Raw genomic sequence first — 20,231 nt, 5'->3', positions numbered from 1 at the left:
TCAGATGGTTGAGTCTGCAAATGAGAGACAGAGGTGGAGCCGGCCACAAGGACGGGGATTAGATGAGGAGACAGGAAGAAAGGTGGAGACAGAGGGGGCAGACAGCAAAGGCACACCCTGCTTGGGCAGCCCCCACAGTGACTGGCGCCTCTGCCTCTGATCTGGGTCCTGGGGATGGGGTGGGCGGAGAGGCTGAGTCAGGGAGGGGAGAGCATCCGGCCTCCACCTCCATGTCTCCTGTCTGTCCTGCCCTGGCCTATAGTGCCTACCCCCACCTCTCTGCCTGCCTGCTCCCCCAACCGTGGCTCCTTTCTGGAGAGGTCCCTGCCTACCCGACCCCACACTGTCCACATTTCCTTCCTCTCCCATCTGGGCCCCATGTCTCCCATCCTCCTCTCCCCTTCCTCCCTCTGCTCTCAGTCCCCAAACACACCTCTCCATCCCTTGTCATCTGTAGCCCGCCCCCTCTACCCCCTCCCTGCTGGCCTTCACTCTCACTTTTTCCCTGCTGTCTCCTGGTCCATCTCTTTCTCTGTCTGTCTCCCAGACCCTGGGAAATCCAGGTCAGAGTTCCACTGGTGGCCCCTAGGAACCTAAAACAAGGGGTCACCACCTTGTCCCCACCCACGAGAGCTGCTGGCCTGAGCAGAAGGAAATGTCTGTGCTGTGGCCTGGTCACCCCCCCCCCACCACCACCAAGGACCTGCTGGGGCCGAGTAAACAGCAGCAGGCAGCCTGGGGATATTTATACTCAGGCTGGGCATAAGGCCAGTGCCCACCACAGCCCCTGCCCTGCCCTGCTCACTGCCACAGCCAGCCCTGAGCCAGCGTGGCACCCGCCAGCAAGGGGACACCGCAGACAGGCTCCACTCAGCACATAGGCCAACCAGCACTGGTCACACAACAGCCAATGGCCTCACAAGATAGGAAGTTCCCTCCTTTGAAAACACCAGCATACAGTGAAAGGCCTCCCCGGGCCTCCCCTCCACACCCACACCCACTACAATCCTAGTGTTGACACCTCCAAACACTTTCAAAAGTGACCCATACGAACCTGCATGGGACCGAACTAGGCCCGCTGAATGTGGGTGACAGTTGTGTGGCTTGATCTGTTTGTGGGGTCCCTGGCAGCAGGACCAGGACTTATCCCAGATGCATGAACTGGCTTTTTGGAGCCCATTCCCTGTGGTGGGATACCTTGCTCAGCCTTGATACAATGGAGAGGGGCTAGGCTCTCCTTCAACTTGGTATGCCAGACTTTGTTGGCTACCATGGGAGGCCTTACCCACTCTGAGGAGTGGATGGGGGCAGAGTGGGAGGGAGGGGAGGAGGCGGGAGAAGGGGAGGGAGGGGGAACTGCGGTTGGTATGTAAAATGAAAAAATTTTAATAAATATTAAAAAAAAAGTGACCCATACAACTCACATACTGAATTCACCAGCCCATGCATGGGAGGGCACACCAATGCTGACTCCCCACCTGCTCACAGACACCCACCCTCACTGATGTCAGAGTCTAAAAAAGGAGATGCAGGCCTCAGAGCCCAGCATGTCTCACACTGGAGACACACCATGGATACAAACTGTGAAATATGTGTTGGACTATGAACGAAACATTCTAATCACAAAATGTAGTCTCCTGGGCTGGGGGTATGACTTAGTCAGTACAATGCTTGCCTGGGGCTTCATCCTCAATGCTGCATAAAACCTGTAATTCGAGCACTCCACAGAGAGAAGCAGGAGACCTAAGAGTTCAAGTTCGGAGCCAGCCTGGGCTACGTGCATCCCTGAGGCTGAAGATGTGATTAAATAGTACAATGACATCCCCAGCACACTTGAAGTCCTAGTTCCAACTTGAGCATTCTCGATGGGCCAGAAAGATGGCTGAGCATGTGGAGCCTTTACACCTCTTCCAGAGGGTGTAGGTTTGGTTCTCAGCACCCATGTCAGGTAATGCTCACAATTACCCTGTCACTCCAGTTCCAGGAGATTCTGACGCCTCTGACCTCCACTGGAACCAGCACTCCCATGCACTTACACCCTCCCATACACATAATTAAAGACATTAAACTAACTCTTAAAGTACACACACACAATTACAAATCACCTACCCACAAGAGACACAAACACTGGTTACAATCATACGTGTGCATCAAAAACAGCTCATGTAAGAAACAAAACACACAACCTTTCCCAAAAAATCCTTCACAGACCAGCAAACGCACAGAAAACACCCTGGTTTCAAGTAGAGCTGACACTAAGTGCAGACATTTACACCCAGAGAACTGTGAAGGTGCTGGGGGTGGGGCGCAGAAGCCAACTCAAAACTCTCCCAGATCCGCAGCCCCCTGGTATATACTCTCTCGCCGGCAAACAGTGCCAGCAGAGAACCCATAAAAAGTATCCCAGCTTGTCCAGCTGGAATATGAAGTGGCAGGCACTCAGCAGAAATGTGGCACTAGCCACAGACACAGACACCCCAAACTGACAATGCCATGCAGGCCAAAAGCCCTCAGGCACGGGGCGGGGGGGGGGGGGGAGTGGGCAGACAGAGAGAGAGCACATACACTATGAACACCTGTAAGGTCACACTAGGAACAAAACACATTGGTACAGTATATACCAGGGAATAGGCTTCAAGGGAAATCTTCTTCCTGTCTCTCTCCCCCTCCCCCCCCCCCCCCCAGACACAGCAGGTCCAGGAAGGCCTGTGCAGGCCTCCTTGGCTGCTTCCTGCTCTAGAAGCTGGACGGGAAACCTGGGTTCCAACCGGAACCCAGGCTCCCCCGCCACGACTTCCCCCGTGCCCCTGCTGCCTAAGGGTCGGGACTAGTCGGCGACCCTGTGCCCTGTCCTGCCTGAGGTAAATGATTGTGGGTAGCTGTGTCCCAGCTGTGCTGGGTCAGGCCACCCGCTGAAGCCAAGTGTCAGGGCAGCAGGTCAGTGTCAGAAGAGCTGAGCCTGCAATTTACCCTCCCCCAGGCCTGCCGGGCAGCCAGGCCTGTCTAGGAGCAACAGGCAGGTGGGCAGGCTATGTCACCCGTGGGCAGAGCATGGGGCACAGCCAGCACTTGTCATGTCCACAAGCGGGCTCCAGAGTAAAGGTCTGGTCTAAGGGCTCAGCAATCCCGGGGGTGTGGCTGGGTGCGTGGGAGCCACTACGTCTGGGATCCTGGGTGTGACTGTGTCTGGATCTGCGAGGCCACTTGGGACTCCCCAGGCAAGTGGGTGTGTGTGAAGGGTGCCAGACGGTAGCTGTGACCTGCTGGTAGTCTGGCCAGAGTTGTGACGTGTATAAAAGCTCAGTGTGTGTGGTATGAGTGGGTTTGTGATGGGTCACGCAATGACCATGACCCCGTGGAGGATGTTTGTGTAACTGCTGGGGGGAGTCTTGTTTCCAAAAAAGGGCTCTGATGCTGTGATGTGTGTCTGGTGTGTGTGACACTGTGAATCTGTCTGGCAAGTGGAGGAACCATGGCCCTGTGGAATATATTTGTGTGGCAGCCTTTTCTATCAAACTCTGTGGGGCTCCAGGGCTGGGCTGTGTATAGTCTGTGTATGTGTGGTCTGTGACGACGGCCAGGTGTCACTAGTCCTGAGAAGTGAATGTGTTTGTGGGACACTGTCCACATTGTGGCTTCTGCTGGAGGTGGTGGAGTGTTGAGCAGGTCTTGAGGGGCTCCAGTGACTACAGTCCAGATTGTTGTATCTTAGATCTCTCCCTCTTGAGGCCAGGCCTCAGTGTGAGCTAGTGGTGATGACAAATGTCCTTGCAGATTGAGATCGGCCTGCTGCCAAGCCAGCCCCAACCTGGTCCTCGGAGGCTCTCAGACTCAGAATGGGAAGAGGTGGGGAGGCTAGAACCTACTCACCTTGTCTCAGTATGGTCAGCGGTCAGATCAAGGGAACTCTGCCCTCCATCAGCCTCCCTTCCGGACATTCCCTGAGTGAAAAGCAAGTCCAGGAGTCCCAGGGGCATGAGAAAGGCAGAGGGTGGGGAAGTGAAACTCAGGGGGGAAAGGAAACTGGATGGAGAAAGAGGAAGCAGGAAAGAATTCACAAGCTCACCCCAACAGATGGGAAGGGGTGAAATGGCACAGGGCCTGCTGGGCTCAGGCCACGGGTATTTGTTGCCTAGATAACTTACTTTCCCAAGGTTATGCTCACACCACACACCTCTCCTCTCTTTACTCTAAGTGACTTACTAAGAAACTAAGCCTCTGAATTCAGTTTCTACCGTCATCTGGTAATGCTCATGCTCCCGTGTCCTCCAGGTTCTTTTGGGGCTGATATGATCAAGAAAGCAGTCTTAGGTACATGTGCAGACCCTGGCTTCAAATCCCAGCTCTGCCACTCACTAGCTCTAGAGTGGATTTAAAAAATAAGGGCTCCTGTGGGTCAGTACTTCTACCTATAAAGGGCAAACAGTACCCCCCAAAAAGCAAGCTTTTGGAGAGAATGGGAAATGTTGAGTCAAGACTCCCCATATTATTTAGCTCTGGTTGGCTGTAAACTTGCAGTGATCCTCCTGCCTCTGCCTCCTGCCAAAAATCACAGGCATGTATCACCACGCCCATCTTGGCAGGCTTGTTCTGAAGGGCCAGGTGGTATTTCTGGCCCTGCGTACACTCCATTATGGTGCACCAGCAGTAACATGGCTACAGACATTACGTGGAGGAAGCACCGAGTGTGGCTGTGGGCGAACAGAACTTATTTACAGAAACAGGCAGTAGGCTGGGGTAGGCTGGGGTAGGCTTTGGGCCAACGTTTGCCAAGCCCTGCCCCGATGCTCTGTGGGAAGAGTGCGGTGAGCCAGGGAGGCGGGCCACACACCTGACCTGTAGGAGGGTTGTCACTCCCAGCCTCGTGCTGGCTCAGATCTGACAAGGCCCCTAACTCTCTTCCCTTGCTCTCTTCAGTCACACTGGTCTCTTTCCTCACTGGTCGGTACACCCCAAGGTGGTTGTCACCTGTCACTTCCGGTCTTCCAAGCGTAACCCCCCCCAAACTTCCTTCCAGTCTCAAATGCCACTTCCTCCCTGTAGCTCTGCCTCCCCCCACCCCCCACCCCAAGCTTTTCACTCTGCTACATAGTCACCACCACCACCACCACCAGCCACTGAATTGTTTTGAGACCCGGTCTGATAGCCCAGGTTGGTCTCCAATTCACTATGTAGCCCAGAATTCCTTTTCCTCCTGTCTTCCCAATGCTGGCATTTACGGCACCCCACACCCCACTTTGAACCAGTATTTTGTTGTTGGTTGCTTGAGACGAGGTCTCACCATATAGCCCTGGCTGGCCTCAAACCAGGAAATCCCCCTGCCTCTGCCTCCTGAGTGCTGGGAGTCATCTCGTCGGCCACCACAACCAGCTGAACCAGTATTTTTAGCTCTTCTTCATCCTCATCCCAGACAGCAGCAGGACCCAAGGCTCTCTGCGGATTGTCTCAGCGGATGCTCCGAGGTATAAGGCACTGTGAACAGCGCCGAAGGAGCTCCATCCCTGAGTCTAATAGGGGTTTCCCACTGGAACCCTGAGTTTTCAAAGCAGGCTGGGTAAGGAGTGCTGGAGACAGCGGCACAGGATGGCACAAGGCGCCCGAGCCTCAGCAAGGAGGGAGACGCAGTCCGGCGCCCAATAACACGGAGACCACCAGTCCTCTCTCACCTTTAATGGACCCCCCTCCCCGAGGTGGGCTTGGGGGTGCAGGTGTCCTTAAATACAGCCCCGGGCGCTGCGGGCGGGGCGGGGCGGGGGCGGGGCCGGGCCTGCCGGGCGGGGCGGGGCGGGGCGGGGCCTCAGCTGCACTTGCAGGAGCGCACGATCATGTTGGACAGTTGCTCCACCTTGGGCTTGCGGCCCACGTAGTACACGATGGGCAGCGGCTCTAGCGCCTGTGGCACACAGCACGGGGACGCCGAAGCACCTGGGTTGTGTTGGTTGTAGAGGGCAAGGACCTGCGGGCGGGCCAGGGTCACGACCAGGGTCCACGGGCTCTCCCCTTCAGTAAGTCTCTCCATCTGTCTCTCCCCAACTCCCACCTCATCTCCCTGTCTCACCCATCTCTCTCTTCCCATTGCTCTGTCTCTGTCTCTCTTATCTGTTATCTGTCCTTATCCTCTGCCTCTCGCTATTTCTGTCTCGTCTGCTTCCCTTTCACCCTACCCCGCTGACTCCGCACTGGTCCAAGCTTCCCCCCCCCCCCCCCAGTCTTTGCTCCATCCTGACCCACGAGCCAGACCCACCTTGCTGTACTGTGTGTCCAGGCTCCAAATGTAGGGACAGGGCCCCAAACAGAAGTTAGCATGGTAGCCCTTGGGCTCGTGGATCCACTTCCAGCCCAGGTCCTTGCGAAAGTCAATGTACAGCTGCCGCACACAGCAGTTCTTCTCTGTGGAACTGTGGGCAGGAGGAATGCAGGTCAGGAGCAGGGACAGCCATGCTGCCCCCTCCAGCCTGTAGGGTGTCCTCAGCTCAGCCTCCCCAAGCCCCCTGTGATAACAGTAACACTGAGAGCCGCCACCCAGGCCCCTGGCGAAGCCCATCCCACAGGGCCTAGCACTGAGAAAGCCCCATGAGCACCCAAGGGGAGGACATGATAAAATCACATCGCATCCATACATGGAACACCAAAGAGTCATCCCAGGGCCCCACGGGTGCTGCTGACATGTCCTGTTTGTACAACGAATGTTTACGGAACCACTACTTTGTGAGGCCCTGTGATGCTGGATGGCACAAACAAAATGACTGCTATCTTCAGAGGCCACTGGCTTGCCACATCACTCCTATGTCCAATTTATAGCCAATGCCTAAGTCACCACCACGAGTCACAGGTGCACCAGATCTGGCTTCCCTCAGCCTTCTCTCTCGCCCACCTTCACATCAGTCACAAAGGCTTCCTCTCTCTAATCCCCAGACACAGTCCTAGCCAGGGACACACACTTGTAATCCCAGCACTTGGGAGATAAAGCAGGATGATGAGAAATTCAAGGTCCTCCTTGGAGACATAGTGTGTTTGAGGTCAGCCTGAGCTACGTGAGACCATCCCAAAAAGCCAAAACACAATCGAGGCCTACCTCGGCCTTTGCACGTGTTGTTTGCCTGACTTCTTCCTTTACTTACTTCACTTAAGCTTGGCTCAGGGTCAGCAGATAAAGAAGCCTTGAAAACCTGATAGCCTGAGCGTGGCTCCCCCAAACCCACATAAGCATGGAAGGAGAGAACAGGCTCCACAAAGTTGTCCTCTGCCCTCTTCATGTGTGCCACAGGGTGTGTGTGTGTGTGTGTGTGTGTGTGTGTGTGTGTGTGCTTGTGAGTATTATTTTAAGGTGTGTTACTTTTGTTTGTGTTGCATTTGTTTAACTCTGTGAAGCTGTGATATTTTGCTTGTCTAAAACACCCGCTGGTCTAATAAAGACTTGAACACCCAATGGCTAGGCAGGAGAAAAGATAGCTGGGACTGGCAGGCAGAGAGAATAAATAGAAGGGGAAATCTGGGAATAGGAGAGACCCAGGAGGAAAGGATGCTAGGGGTCAGCCACCCAGCCAGCCACAGAGTAAGAGTAAGATTTACACAAATAAGATTATGGTAAAAGCCCAGAAGCAAAAGGTAGACAAGATAACTTAAGGAAAGCTGGCAAGAAACAAGCCAAGCTAAGGCCAGGCATTTATAATTAAGAAAAGCCTCCATGTGTGATTTCTTTGGGAGTTGGGTGGCAGGCCCCCCAAAAGAGTTAAAGAACAACCAACAACATATAAAAATAAACCCATGCATGGTAGTGTACATGGCAGTAATCCCAGCAGAGAAGCAGAAAGGGTTGTATCTTTGGGAATTCCAGGACAGCTATGGCTACATGGTGAAACCCTGCCTCAAAACAAATAAGTAAATAAAAGTGTGTTTATCCACCTTAGCTCAACTGTCCATCACCCAGAGATCTTTAACACCTGAAACAGCACCTGGGTGCAGCAGATGCTCAGTGAGTATCCATTACATAAATCAACACAGCCTTCTCTAATGGGCCTTGTGCACTACCACCCAAAGTGTCCATCGAAACAATTGTTAAATTCCATCCTGGGAATTTAATGCTACAATTATTACAAGAAAATGTGAGTCTCTGTAGGTTTTTGATGTTTGTTTGTTTTGAGATAGAGTTACTCTGTGTATCCCTGGCTGTCCCCTGGCTCTGTAGCCCAGGCTGGCCTCGAACTCAGGGATGCGCCTGCCTCTGCCTCCCGAGTGCTGGGATTAAAGGTGTGTGCCACCACACCTGGCTTCTTCTATATTTTAAAGATTTATGTATTCATTTTTATTTGTGTGTATGTGTGTGCCTACATAAGTTTTATGTGCACCATGTGTGTGCAATGCCCAAGGAGGCTGGAAGAAGGTGACAGGTACTTTGGAACTGGAGTTGTAGATGGTTGTAAGTGACCATGTGGAGTGCCAGGAACTGAACCCAGGTCCTCTGGAAAAACAGCTTAACTGCTGAGCCATCTCTCCAGCCCCAAACTGCCCATATTTGAAGTGGGTCAGAAATTCTGATAATGTTAGATGCTGGAAGAGGGCTATATTACCTCTACTGCTTCTGTCTACATCTGAAATTTCCACTGTAGCACAGTCTTAATCAGAATAGGAAAATTAAATAGTCTTCCTTCTTCCTTCCTTCTTTCTTCCTTCCTTCTTCCTTCCTTCCTTCTTTCTTCCTTCACTCCTTCCTTCCTTCCTTCCTTCCTTCCAACAGGGTTTCTCTGGGTAGCCCTGGCTGTCCTGGAACTCGTTCTAGCCCAGGCTGGCCTCGAACTCAGAGCTCCGCCTGCTCTGCCTCCCGAGCGCTGGGATTAAAGGCGTGCGCCACCACCACTGGGCTTCCCAATATTTTTTTGTTGTTCATTTGTTTTCCTTTTTTGAGACAGGCTTTCATGTAGCTAAGGCTAGACTCCAAGTCCCTTTGTAGCCGAGGCTGACCCTGAACTCCCGATCCTCCTGCCTCTGCCTCTCAAGTGCTGGGATCACAAATATGTACCACCACACTTGGCTTCTAATATTCATTTTCCTATAATTTTCCTGGCCTGGCTTCTAACCTGGCCCCTTTGCCAGATTTATCTTCCTTCTCAGAATATGTCAGCATTATTTTTACCCACGATTATTTGTCTCCCTCTCACCATGGGAAAGGCCCCCCCCCCCTCAGAGTTTCTCTGTGTAGCCTTGGCTGTCTAGAACTAGCTCTGTGGACCAGGCTGGTGTGTGTCACTACCACCCAGCTGGGAAAGTGTCTCTTAAAGAATGGATATTCAATAAATGCTGGGTGTATGAACTGTTAAAATTACATATTATGTATACAATGTTCTGCTTGCATGTATCCCTGCAGGCCAGAAGAGGGCGCCAGATCTCATTACAGATGGTTGTGAGCCACCGTGTGGTTGCTGGGAATTGAACTCAGGACCTCTGGAAGAGAAGTCAGTGCTCTTAACCTCTGAGCCATCTCTCCAGCCCCCATATTACTACTGGGTTTTTTTGTTTGTTTGTTTCTTTTTTGTTTTTTAAGAGAGACTTTCTCTCTGTAGCCCTAGCTGTCCTAGAACTCACTCTGTAGACCAGGCTGGCCTCAAACTCCAGAGATCCACCTGCCTCTGCCTTCTGAGTGCTGGTCAGTCTTTCATTTTTTTCAGACTGGGTTTTGTTATGTAGCCCAGGCTAGACTTGAACTCCTGATAATCCTGCCTTAGCCTCCCAAATGCTAGGATTACAGGCAATTCCCACCTCACCCTGCATGATCCCCAAATGAGGGAGGATAGTTAAAACAAGGTTTCATCATGTAGCCCAGGCTGACCAAAAAGAACACTTTAGCATCTGTGTTCACGGCATGAATCAGAATGATGATATAAAGATGCAGGTATAGTATAAATCAAATTCCATTACAAATAAAGGCTGGCAGGATATATGTAATAGCTTTCTGGATTTCCTAAATCTCAGCAGTAGCCTGTGGTTATTTTTAGAAACAGAATAAAGTAACTCAAAGAAGGAAAATACAAGTTTCCTCTTCACGACACCTAAAAATAATTCTAAAATGTGGGCAGGGATTGGGGATTTAGCTCAGTGGTAGAGCACTTGCCTAGCAGGCACAGGGCCCTGGGTTCGATCCTCAGCTCAAAAAAACAAAAAACAAACAAAAAATAAATAAATAAAATGTGGGCAGTGGGAGATGGCTCAGTGGTTAAGCACACTGGCTGTTACTGCAGAGGACCTGGGTTCAATTACCAGCTCCCACATGGAGGCTCAAAACCATCTGTAACTCCAGTTCCAGAGGATCCAACACCGTCTTCTGGTCCCTGTGGGCACCATGAATGCACACAGTGCACATATATCCATGCAGACAAAACATCTATACATGTAAAATAAAATGATAAAAATAAAATAAAATTTGGCCAGGCAGTGGTGGCATTCACCCTTAATTCCAGCACTCGGGAGGCAGAGGCAAACAGATCTCTGTGAGTTTGAGGCCAGCCTGGTCTACAGAGTGAGTTCCAGGGCAGCCAAGACTAAAAGAGAAACCCTGACTTGGAAAAACAAGCAAACAAAACAAAATAAACTCATTAAAATTTGGCACACTAAAAAAGAACATGAGCTGGGCAGATATGGCTTTGCACACCTGTAATTCCAGCAATAAGCAAGCAGAAATGAGAAGAATGTTTCAAGTTTGAAGCCATGGTCTATCTATTCAGGAAGTTTCAAGCTAGACAGGGCTATATAAGGAGACCTTGTTTCAAACAACGAAAAATAAAGCATCCAAGGATGTATGTAGGTATACCACAGGGAGACATTCTGGAAGGAGACACAATGGGACAATGCAGCTGCAAGGGGAGTGAGCAATGATCATGAGCAACCCCCAGGACAAGAGCCACAGAATTCCCAACTCATGACACTGCGGTCCCTGTGGACTCCACCTGCTCATTCCTGATGAACCACAGGTGCTGGGCTGAAGAACAATAGCTCTCCAGGTGACCATGACATACCAGGCTTCCTGGGAAGTAGTCCTAGGTGTTGCCCGGCTGCACAATGACTTTTCCAAGCCTCCTTTGCCAATCTGGAGACTGTTACAATACAAACTGAATTCCCGACTAGAAGAAGCAGTTCAGATTGTACAACTTTTTGTGGTACAGGGATATTTACATAGCCTTTATCAAAGGTTAAGTATCACTCCCCATTTATTTTATTATCATTATTATTATTCATATTTTATGAGACAGGCTCTCTCTGTCAAACACCTGCTTCTCTGCCTCTACTGCCCCAGGGCTGGGATTATGGCTGTGTCCACCATGGCCAGCTACATATTGGACTTCTGAATTATGGATTTTGTTTTTTGTTTTTCATCTTGTTTTTTGAGACAGGGTTTCTCTGTGTAGCCCTGGCTGTCCTGGAACTCACTCTGTAGCCCAGGCTGGCCTTGAACTCACAGAGATTCACCTTCCTCTGCCTCCCGAGTGCTGGGATTAAAGTCGTGTGCCACGACTGCCTGGCTGAATTTGGATTCTAACTAGTTCACATCCTTACAATTATAAGTGTCAACAGTTGCCAACTTGTGGCTAATTTCATTTTACCTACTTCCTTTCTGCCCCTTATTCTTTTCATTTGTTTATTTGGCTTTTGTAGAAAGTTCACTTTCTCTAAGAAAGTGAAAAGTATTTTAAAATGTAAAAATGAGCCAAAAGTATAAATCAATATGCTCAGTGACTCTAGCCCCTGCTAGAATCCCCCAGTGAGGGGCTGGCGTGTGGCTCAGTGGTAGAACCCCTGCCTAGACTCTCCCAGTGAGGGGCTGGCGTGTGGCTCAGTGGTGGAGCCCCTGCCTAGAATCCCCCAGTGAGGGGCTGAGGGTGTGGCTCAGTGGTGGAGCCCCTGCCTAGAATCCCCCAGTGAGGGGCTGGGGGTGTGGCTCAGTGGTAGAGCCCCTGCCTAGAATTCCCCAGTGAGGGGCTGGGGTGTGGCTCAGTGGTAGAGCCCCTGCCTAGAATCCCCCAGTGAGGGGCTGGGGTGTGGCTCAGTGGTAGAGCCCCTGCCTAGAATCCCCCAGTGAGGGGCTGGGGTGTGGCTCAGTGGTAGAGCCCCTGCCTAGAATCCCCCAGTGAGGGGCTGGAGGTGTGACTCAGTGGTAGAGCCCCTGCCTAGAACCCCCCAGTGAGGGGCTGGGGTGTGGCTCAGTGGTAGAGCCCCTGCCTAGAGTCCCCCAGTGAGGGGCTGGGGGTGTGGGAGACTGCTTCTCTACCATGTATAAGGTGCTGGGTTCCCTCCTCAGAATCACAAAAGCAGCAATAACAACAATAAAATTCTAGGTAAGAACTTAGTAGCAACTTACTAAAATTCAAATACTGCTCAGAGTTCATAGTTCCCAAAATACTCCATATATGTCTTTTCTTCCTTCTTTCCTTCCTTCCTTCCTTCCTTCCTTCCTTCCTTTCCTTCCTTTCTCTCTCTCCCCTCTGTCCTGTTCCTACCTCTTTCTCCCTCTCTTCCTGCTGCTGACTGTGTATCTCCCTCCCTCTCTGTACTGTATTCGTTGAAGAAACTGACAAGGTTTCCCACCATCTGTATTCTGCTAGGTATCTGTATTCCCACCACCTGTGGTGCTGCTTAGTATTGTTTGTCTGTCCCTGTTTCAGGGACACACAGTAGTTGGCAGCTACAGTCCCCATCAGATCATGGTCGCTCTATTTGACAAGCCTTCCTAGGTGGCACCATGCTCTTCCATGCACCATCTTGGCAGTCACAGCTGGGGGCATGGCTCCAGGAGTCAAGTTCTTGCTACACAAGCATGACCTTGAGTCTGGATTTCCAGAGGCCACATATACATCAGGCACAGCCAAAACAGAGAGAGGTTTTCATGACTCCCTAGGTTTGCTTTCCGGTGTGGGGGAACCGAGCTTGCGGAGCTACCCATACTGTTATTCATCTGCCAAAACCTTGATCTGCTCCTATGTGAAGGTTGATAGCAAAAGGTGGTGACGGTGCCAAGGAGGAAGACTGAGTCGAGCCAAGGGCTGACTCGGAGCACCACACTCTATGCAGTCTGAAGAAGAGAAGGGGCAGGTCAGCTCACTGCTCTCATCTCTTAACACTCCAACCCTGGACTTCAAACCTTCTAGGATTTAGCATTTCAACTTTCTCGCATCTGCAGAGGCTTGGTATGAGTTCACCTTCTGGAACTGAGCGGTTGTAAGCACCTGTAATCCCAGGCCAGAGAATTCAAGACAGCCTGAGCTAAAGAAGTGAATTTGAGACCAGCCTGGAACACATAGCAAAGCCCTGCCTAAAACAAAAACAGAGCAAAGCAGGGCTACAAGATGGCTTGGTGGGGAAGGCGCATGCTGCCAATCCTCATCACCCGAGTTCTACTTCTGGGACCACATGGTGGAAGGAGAGAACTGACTCCCAAAGACCCAAAGACTGTCCTGTGACCTTCACACATCCGTGTCATGTGACCCAGATGCCCTTCTCTCTCTCTCTCTCACACACACACACACACACACACACACACACACACACACACTCACAGATATAATTTAAAAACAACGAACAGAAAGAGTTTGCCATTCTGTCAGCAATCTGGACACTCCAGAAGGCCCACTTTCTGACTCTAGATGATCTCAGCTCCTCAGAGTCTCGTATTTCAATGCTGTATTCCACACTGCAACCTCTAAGCCTACATCTCAGGAAGTCTCACCTCCTAACTTCCTCAAGCAACAACATTGTAAGAACAAGTTTGCTGACCCTCAGGAGACTCACATTCTGGCTTTCTCCACCTCCGGCCTTGGTGCTAACATCCCCATACCAGATCCCACCATTCCGAGCCCAGTATTCACCACTCCGCATCAGCCAACAGACCACAGTCTGCCAAGAGTGTGGGAACCCAATGCAGACCACTTTCTGATTCTGAGCCCAAATGCTAGGATCCCAACAGTCCTGTTTTCCTGAAGTCAACACCCAATTGCTCACATTAAATTGTTCTTTCATTAGAATTCCAATATGGCAGAAGTCCAGCTATCCAGAACTTAAAATCCAACAAGCTGACCTTCCAACACAGACTTCTAACAAGAGTGCCAACCTTCCTGAATTCTCTGATCCCAACACTCTTGCAAGAAAACACCCCATTCATTATTCTAGGACTCCCAGCTGTCCACAGAATCAGGAACTCATCCCCAAGCCCTCCAAGCTAAGAGTACTAGCCAAACATCAATGGTGGCACACCAGTCCACAGACTGCAGTCAAGCCCCAGGCTTCCACAGCCTCAGTGGAAGTTCACCTGAAGCAGTAGTTGGTATCCAGGGCTCTGCGGTTCCTTGAGCTGTGCAGGTGCTGGGCCCTCTCCAGTGGGGTGGCCATGAGGAGCAGGAAGGGTCGGTTCATGTCATGAATGGTGCCCAGGTCACCTCGACGTTTGGGACTGATCCCTGTTTGGGTTTGGAGGTGGGGTGAAAGATATACACACATTTAGAGGGATGTGTGGGTGAACAAGGAGCAAATGAGATTTCAACATGCATGCACAGACACAGAGACCACAGCAGGCATCGGGCTGGACCCAGGAAGCTGGCTCACCGTTGATTTCCACGTGGAGTACGTTATCTTTGCTGTCACAAGAGCAGTGAGCGCTGAAGCGAAAGCCCTGTATTCCGTCTGTGGGAGAGGGAAGGAGTCTGAGGTTATGACTCATCTGGCTTAAGGGAGGAGGCCGGAAGCTGCCAACCCCAGGGGCTCCTTCCTGTGTCACCCCACCACCCCTCACTCTTGCTCCTATTCTTTGAGTTGCTGGCCTCTTCTCTCCCTTATTCAGGGCTCAGCTCAAACATCAATCCCTCCCACGGAGAGGCTCTGAAAGAGACACATGCCTCTCACTGTGACATCCCTTGACTTTCTCCATCACAGGCAGGGGCTCTGACATTTCTACTTGACTATTTACGCCTTTCTTAGTAGAACATGCAGGAGAGATCCATCCCCTGCCTTCTTTCATTTAAAAAAAAAATCACACACACACACACACACACACACACACACACACAAATGCCTATTTATATATATATATATATACAGAATAATTATATAAAGTGTGTTTGTGTGTGTGGTCACAGCTCAGTGTTGGGTGTCTTCCTCAATTGCTTTTCCCCTTATCGTCTTGAGACAGATCTCTGAACTTGAACTTGCTCCTTTGGCTAGGCTAGCTGGCCATAGAGCTGTGTGTATGCCTGTCTCCACACATACACTCAACCCCCAACAATGCTGGGGTTATGGGTATATGCTACATCTGGGTATTCACATGGATGCTGGGGATTAGAATTTAGGTTCTCGGGGTTGGGGATTTTAGTTCAGTGGTAGAGCGCTTGCCTAGCAAGTGCAAGGCTCTGGGTTTGATCCTCAGCTCCACAAAACCCCCCCCCCAAAAAAACAAAACAAAAACAAACAAACAAAAAAACTTAGGCTTTCATTCTTACAATGTGAAAGCTCTTGCCCACTGAACCATCTCTCCAGCCCTCTTTTTCCTTTGAGATAGGGTCTCCTGTAGCCCAGGCTGGCCTCAAATTCTCTATGTGTCTAAGAATGTCCTTGAACTCCCCCATCCTCTTGATTCTGCCTCCCAACTGCAGGGCTTGGTAGGCTTGTGTACCATCATGCATTGTTGTCTTGGGCCTGTTTTCTTTGTGCCTTGCAAAACCTGATCCTCAGTCATAAAAATAAACATACCGCTGGGATCCAGGTGCCAAGGGCCAGAAGCAGTGTTGGTACGGTGGTGAGGTGAGACCTAACACAGGTGCCAGGCCCTGATCTAAACTCTGTGTAAGGTCCTTTAATCTTCAAACACCCCAATTTTATAATTCAGGAAATGAAGGCACACAGAAAGGAAGTGACTTGGCCAAGGCCACTTAGGGAGCCATAGGCAAAGGCATGGTGCAAACATAAACTGATTGTCTTTTCTACCCTGCACTGGTAGACTTTTTTTTTTTTTTTAAATAATAAATTGCTCATTTGGCCAATTTTATCTATTGATTGTGGGGAGCCCACATGCATCAGGGTGTGTATGGAGGTCAGAGGTTATCTAGTAGGAGTTTGTCCTCTCCTTCTACCATATGGGTCCTGGGGATGGAACTCAGGCGGTTAAGCTTGGCAACAGGCACCTTTACCTGCTGAGGCATCTTACTAGACCAAGGGAGAAGTCTCCTTTTTTCTTTTTTTCCTGAATCAGGGTTTTTCTGTGTAGCCTTGGCTGTCCTGGAACTCATTCTGTAGACCAGGCTGACCTTGAACTCAAGAGATCTACCTGTTCCTGCCTTCTGAGCACTGGGATTAAAGGCATGTGCCACCACCACCTGGCTATGGGAGACGTTTCTTGAGTGGATACGTAAATGATACTTTAAGATCCTACTGTATATACCAGGCCTTGCACTGGATGCTTCAGACTCAACATCAATGGAGAGAGAAGAGATCCTTCTCAGCCTTTGTCCAATGGTTTTCGTCATTCAGCCTGCTCAATCCCATCCTCCCTCTGGCTAAACCACACATCCCATGAGTCTCTCCACATGCACACTCATCCAGGAAGTCCTCCCAGATCCTAAGCTGCCCTGGGTTTTTACAGAACCTTCCCTCATCCACGCCCTGCCTGCTCTGTGTAGGTAGGTCTCCCTTCTGGGCCATTACTACCCGCTTGGGCTTTGATAAGACCTTACTGGTGTCTGAAGAGACCTCGTGGGCCTTGTGAGGCCAGGACCCAGGTTATGACTGTGTCCTTCTCAGCCTCTAGCACAAGACCACACACAACTGAAACCTGCGGCATTTACTGAATGAATCTAAGGATGAGAGAAGACACAAATCCAAGTACTGCAGACAGAGACAGGGAAAGACTATTTCCTCCTTGACAAACAGACATGTCAGGATCTCCCTGGCTACAGAGCCTTGGTACAGGACACTCTTGTATCTCCTTTTCCTGGTTGCTTCTACTCACCACACAGACATTACCTCAGATGCCCCCTCCTCCAGGAAGCCCTCCTTAAATACCGATTTAATACAGACAGTCAGGCACCTCCTGAGTGCTCAACTCTAACCACCTCCAATCTGAGCCATCACTACCTAGCTGGAAGTCGGTTCTTCCTTCAGTTATCCAAAGGACCATGAGGTCTACTGAGGGCAAGGATAGGAGCTGTTTGGGAAATGCTGCGTCCCTACCATCGCCTGGCAGAGTTCAGGGAATCACAATCAATCACCGATTGATCCATCGGTGAGAACCATGGAGTACTTTTTGGCATATCAGGTGTGTGTGGTGAGGGTGAGGGGGTGCTTGGCATCACCGGCGATGCCAAGACAAGCCACAGAGCTGACCCCACTGGAAGTGGGCACAGACAAGCAATCTCACCTCCTTGGTTCAGCCACTGTCGTACGACTGTGGTGACGTCAAAAGACAACCACTCAGGCGTATCGGTGGGGGTCAGCAGCCTGTTACCAAGGTAACGCCAGGAATTGTTGCTGTATTTCTGAATGGAAACAAACAAAGCAAAGAGGAGTGGGTAGCTGCCATCATGCCCCCAGATACCCTGACTGCAACCCTGTGCTGCCTGTCTGCACAAGGTGGCTTCCAGACCAAGCCCAGACAGACACTGGCTTTGGACACGGCACACCAGGAGCACTGCGGGCTCCACCCTCACATACAGCCCCCAAGAGCAGAAAGCAGATGGGAGAAAAACAACCCAGGCTGTGGTCAAGACACGACGAGGCACCTTAGCCTGTACCCCAGCCTGCGAGCCATGGGTACATCTCTCCCTTTCCAGGCCTCAGTTTCTTTCACGGTGGAGTGATCAGCCATGGCATCTGGGATGGCCCACAACGCACATGGTTGCTGCTTGTATTACTGAGCACTTTTGGACACTCTGCCTTTGGGAGAGGTAATTTTCTCATTTATTTGCTTACAGTTTATTACTTTACTTATAATTATTATTGCATGTGCATGTACAGAACAGTCTTCCCAACAATGGATTTTTTTTTTTTTTTAAAGGCCTGGTCTCTCTCTGTAGCCCTAGCTGTTCTGGACCTAACTATGTAGACCAGGCTGGCCTCCAACTCACAGAGATCCTCCTGCCTCTGCTTCCTGAGTGCTGGGATTAAAAGTGTGAGCCACCACACTCAGGCTTAAAAATTGATTTTTGGCCAGGCAGTGGTGGCATATACCTTTAATCTCAGCACTGGGGGAGGAAGAGCCACACCCCAGCCCCTCACTGGGAGATGCTAGGCAGGGGCTCTACCATTGAGTCACACCCCAGCCCCTCACTGGGGGATTCTAGACAGGGGCTCTACCACAGAGCCACACCCCAGCCCCTCACTGGGGGATTCTAGGCAGGGGCTCTACCTCTGAGTTACACCTCCATCCCCTCATAGAGGGATTCTAGGCAAGTATTTACAAACACAGATATCCATCTCCTGGTTCTTTCTGCCTTTTTAGAGTTCAGCTCCCCCCACTCCTTCAAAACAAAACAAAACAAAACCCTATGACTCAACATTCTGTCTTCTGTCCTCTAGGACTGGCTATGTAGACTCCGTAGCCTTCAAAACTAGGCCACCTGGCTACACCTCTGCACTGATGGTGTGCCACCTCTCAGGCTGAAAGCCTCACCTGGTAGAGTTCCACGTGTTGTTCCACACTTGATTTGAATCTCTGCAGACGCAGCTCTGCCCGGGACAGCAATGGGGGTTCAGGCACTGCTTCCCGAATGTCTGACGTATTGAAGAACATATATACACTGTGTGGGATGTCTTTGGTTTTATCATAAATTGCTAGGTGGGAAAGAACAGAATGAGAAGGCATCAGGTGTGTGACAAGGATGGGAGGAACAGGGGCATCCCACTTCTGAACCCATGAGCCCTGATCCTGAGAACCCCAGGTCAGCAGTCCACTTGATACTTTTTTTTTTTTTTAACTTTAAATTGTATTTTGTGTATACAGGTGTTTGGGCTGTGTGTGGTGTGTGTGTGTGTGTGTGTGTGTGTGTGTGTTGTGTGTTGTGTGTATGTTGTGTGTGTGTGAAGTTGTGTGGTGTGTGTGGTGTGTGTGTGTGTGTGGTGTGTGTGTGAAGTGTGTGTTGTGTGGTGTGTGTGTGTGTGTGTGTACAATGTGCACACCTGGTGCCTGTGTAGGACAGAAGAGGGTGTAAATGCGTAGACAACTGAATAGTTTCTCCAATCTGCTGTGGGAAGAGCTCCCAGGCAGGCCATAGGCTGTTCCACCACACACACACACACACACACACAGGATACTTTGGAACCTCCTGGCTCTTAATTCTGGGCTTACTGCTGTGAAGAAGAAAATACTTCGGTATCTCACCTCAAACTCTGACTGAGGTCTGATCCTTGCTGGTCCTTCCTGCTCTCTGGTGCCCACACCATTCCACCCTGGACACACCCAAACACACAGGCGGACTCGGGTTTGGCTTCAGGGTCTCTTTAATCTCACATAGCTTCCTTCTGGGTGGGGGTGGCCAGGAAAGCAGCAGACTCATTTCTGAATGATGTGGTCCTCGCTGTCACCACCATGTGCACCAAGAGCATCCATTCCTCTCACGGGTTCACTGAGCCTCTGGCCTCTGCATTCACAGTGGGGGCCGCAGAGCAACTAGGGCGGGTCTCGGGAGGCAAGGCAGGCAGCCAAGGTCACCAGCCAAGGTCACCAGGGCAGCCACGTGCACAGGCCCAGACCCACAGCATAAAGGCACGGCAGGAGGTGCCCCCCCTCCCCCCCCCCCCATGGATTGTCCCCCTTGGCCCAAGCTTTGTTGTCTGTACAGGCAGTGGGCAGTGTTAACCAAAGTGTCCCCTCACATTTCACCTGGCTTCCTGTGGCTCTCCCCAAACCCAGTGGAACTGATCCATCTATTCTAAAACCTTGGTTGGGGCACAGGATTGCCCCAGTTGGACAACTAATAAAACAATGTTTCCATGTTTGGTGGTGTCACACCTTTAATCCCAGCACGTGGGAGGTGGAGGCAGGTGGATCTCAGTGAGTTCAAGAACAGCCAGAGCTACGCAGAGAAACCCTGTCTGGGGTCGGGGGAGTGTTTCCACGTGCTGCTGTTTTATGCCAGTGTTTACCACATAGGAATTGTTCCCATTTACTAAGGAGAAAACCTATCGGGATGAGTTTCCAAGGCCTTCATCACCACTCCCTTCATGAAACCTGTCTTGGTTTTTCTCCTCTGAGCCGAGCAAGG

At 50.8% G+C, this 20,231-nt stretch overlaps 1 protein-coding gene across 1 annotated transcript; it reads right to left on the bottom strand.

Moving 5' to 3' along the window:
• Window positions 1–5,662: 5,662 nt before the first annotated feature.
• Window positions 5,663–18,832, bottom strand: Tgfb1 (transforming growth factor beta 1). The gene is made up of 6 exons (XM_036197439.1): window positions 18,641–18,832; window positions 17,390–17,507; window positions 14,587–14,664; window positions 14,294–14,441; window positions 6,245–6,398; window positions 5,663–5,956 (listed from the first exon to the last, which is right to left on the bottom strand). The coding sequence occupies exons 1-6, from the start codon at window positions 18,830–18,832 to the stop codon at window positions 5,798–5,800; spliced, it is 849 nt and encodes a 282-aa protein (XP_036053332.1). The 3' UTR covers window positions 5,663–5,797.
• Window positions 18,833–20,231: the final 1,399 nt, after the last annotated feature.

This window comes from Onychomys torridus, chromosome 1, assembly GCF_903995425.1.
Source record: "Onychomys torridus chromosome 1, mOncTor1.1, whole genome shotgun sequence".
Taxonomy (NCBI): Eukaryota; Metazoa; Chordata; class Mammalia; order Rodentia; family Cricetidae; genus Onychomys; species Onychomys torridus.
This window is presented reverse-complemented; position numbering and strand designations above follow the sequence as displayed.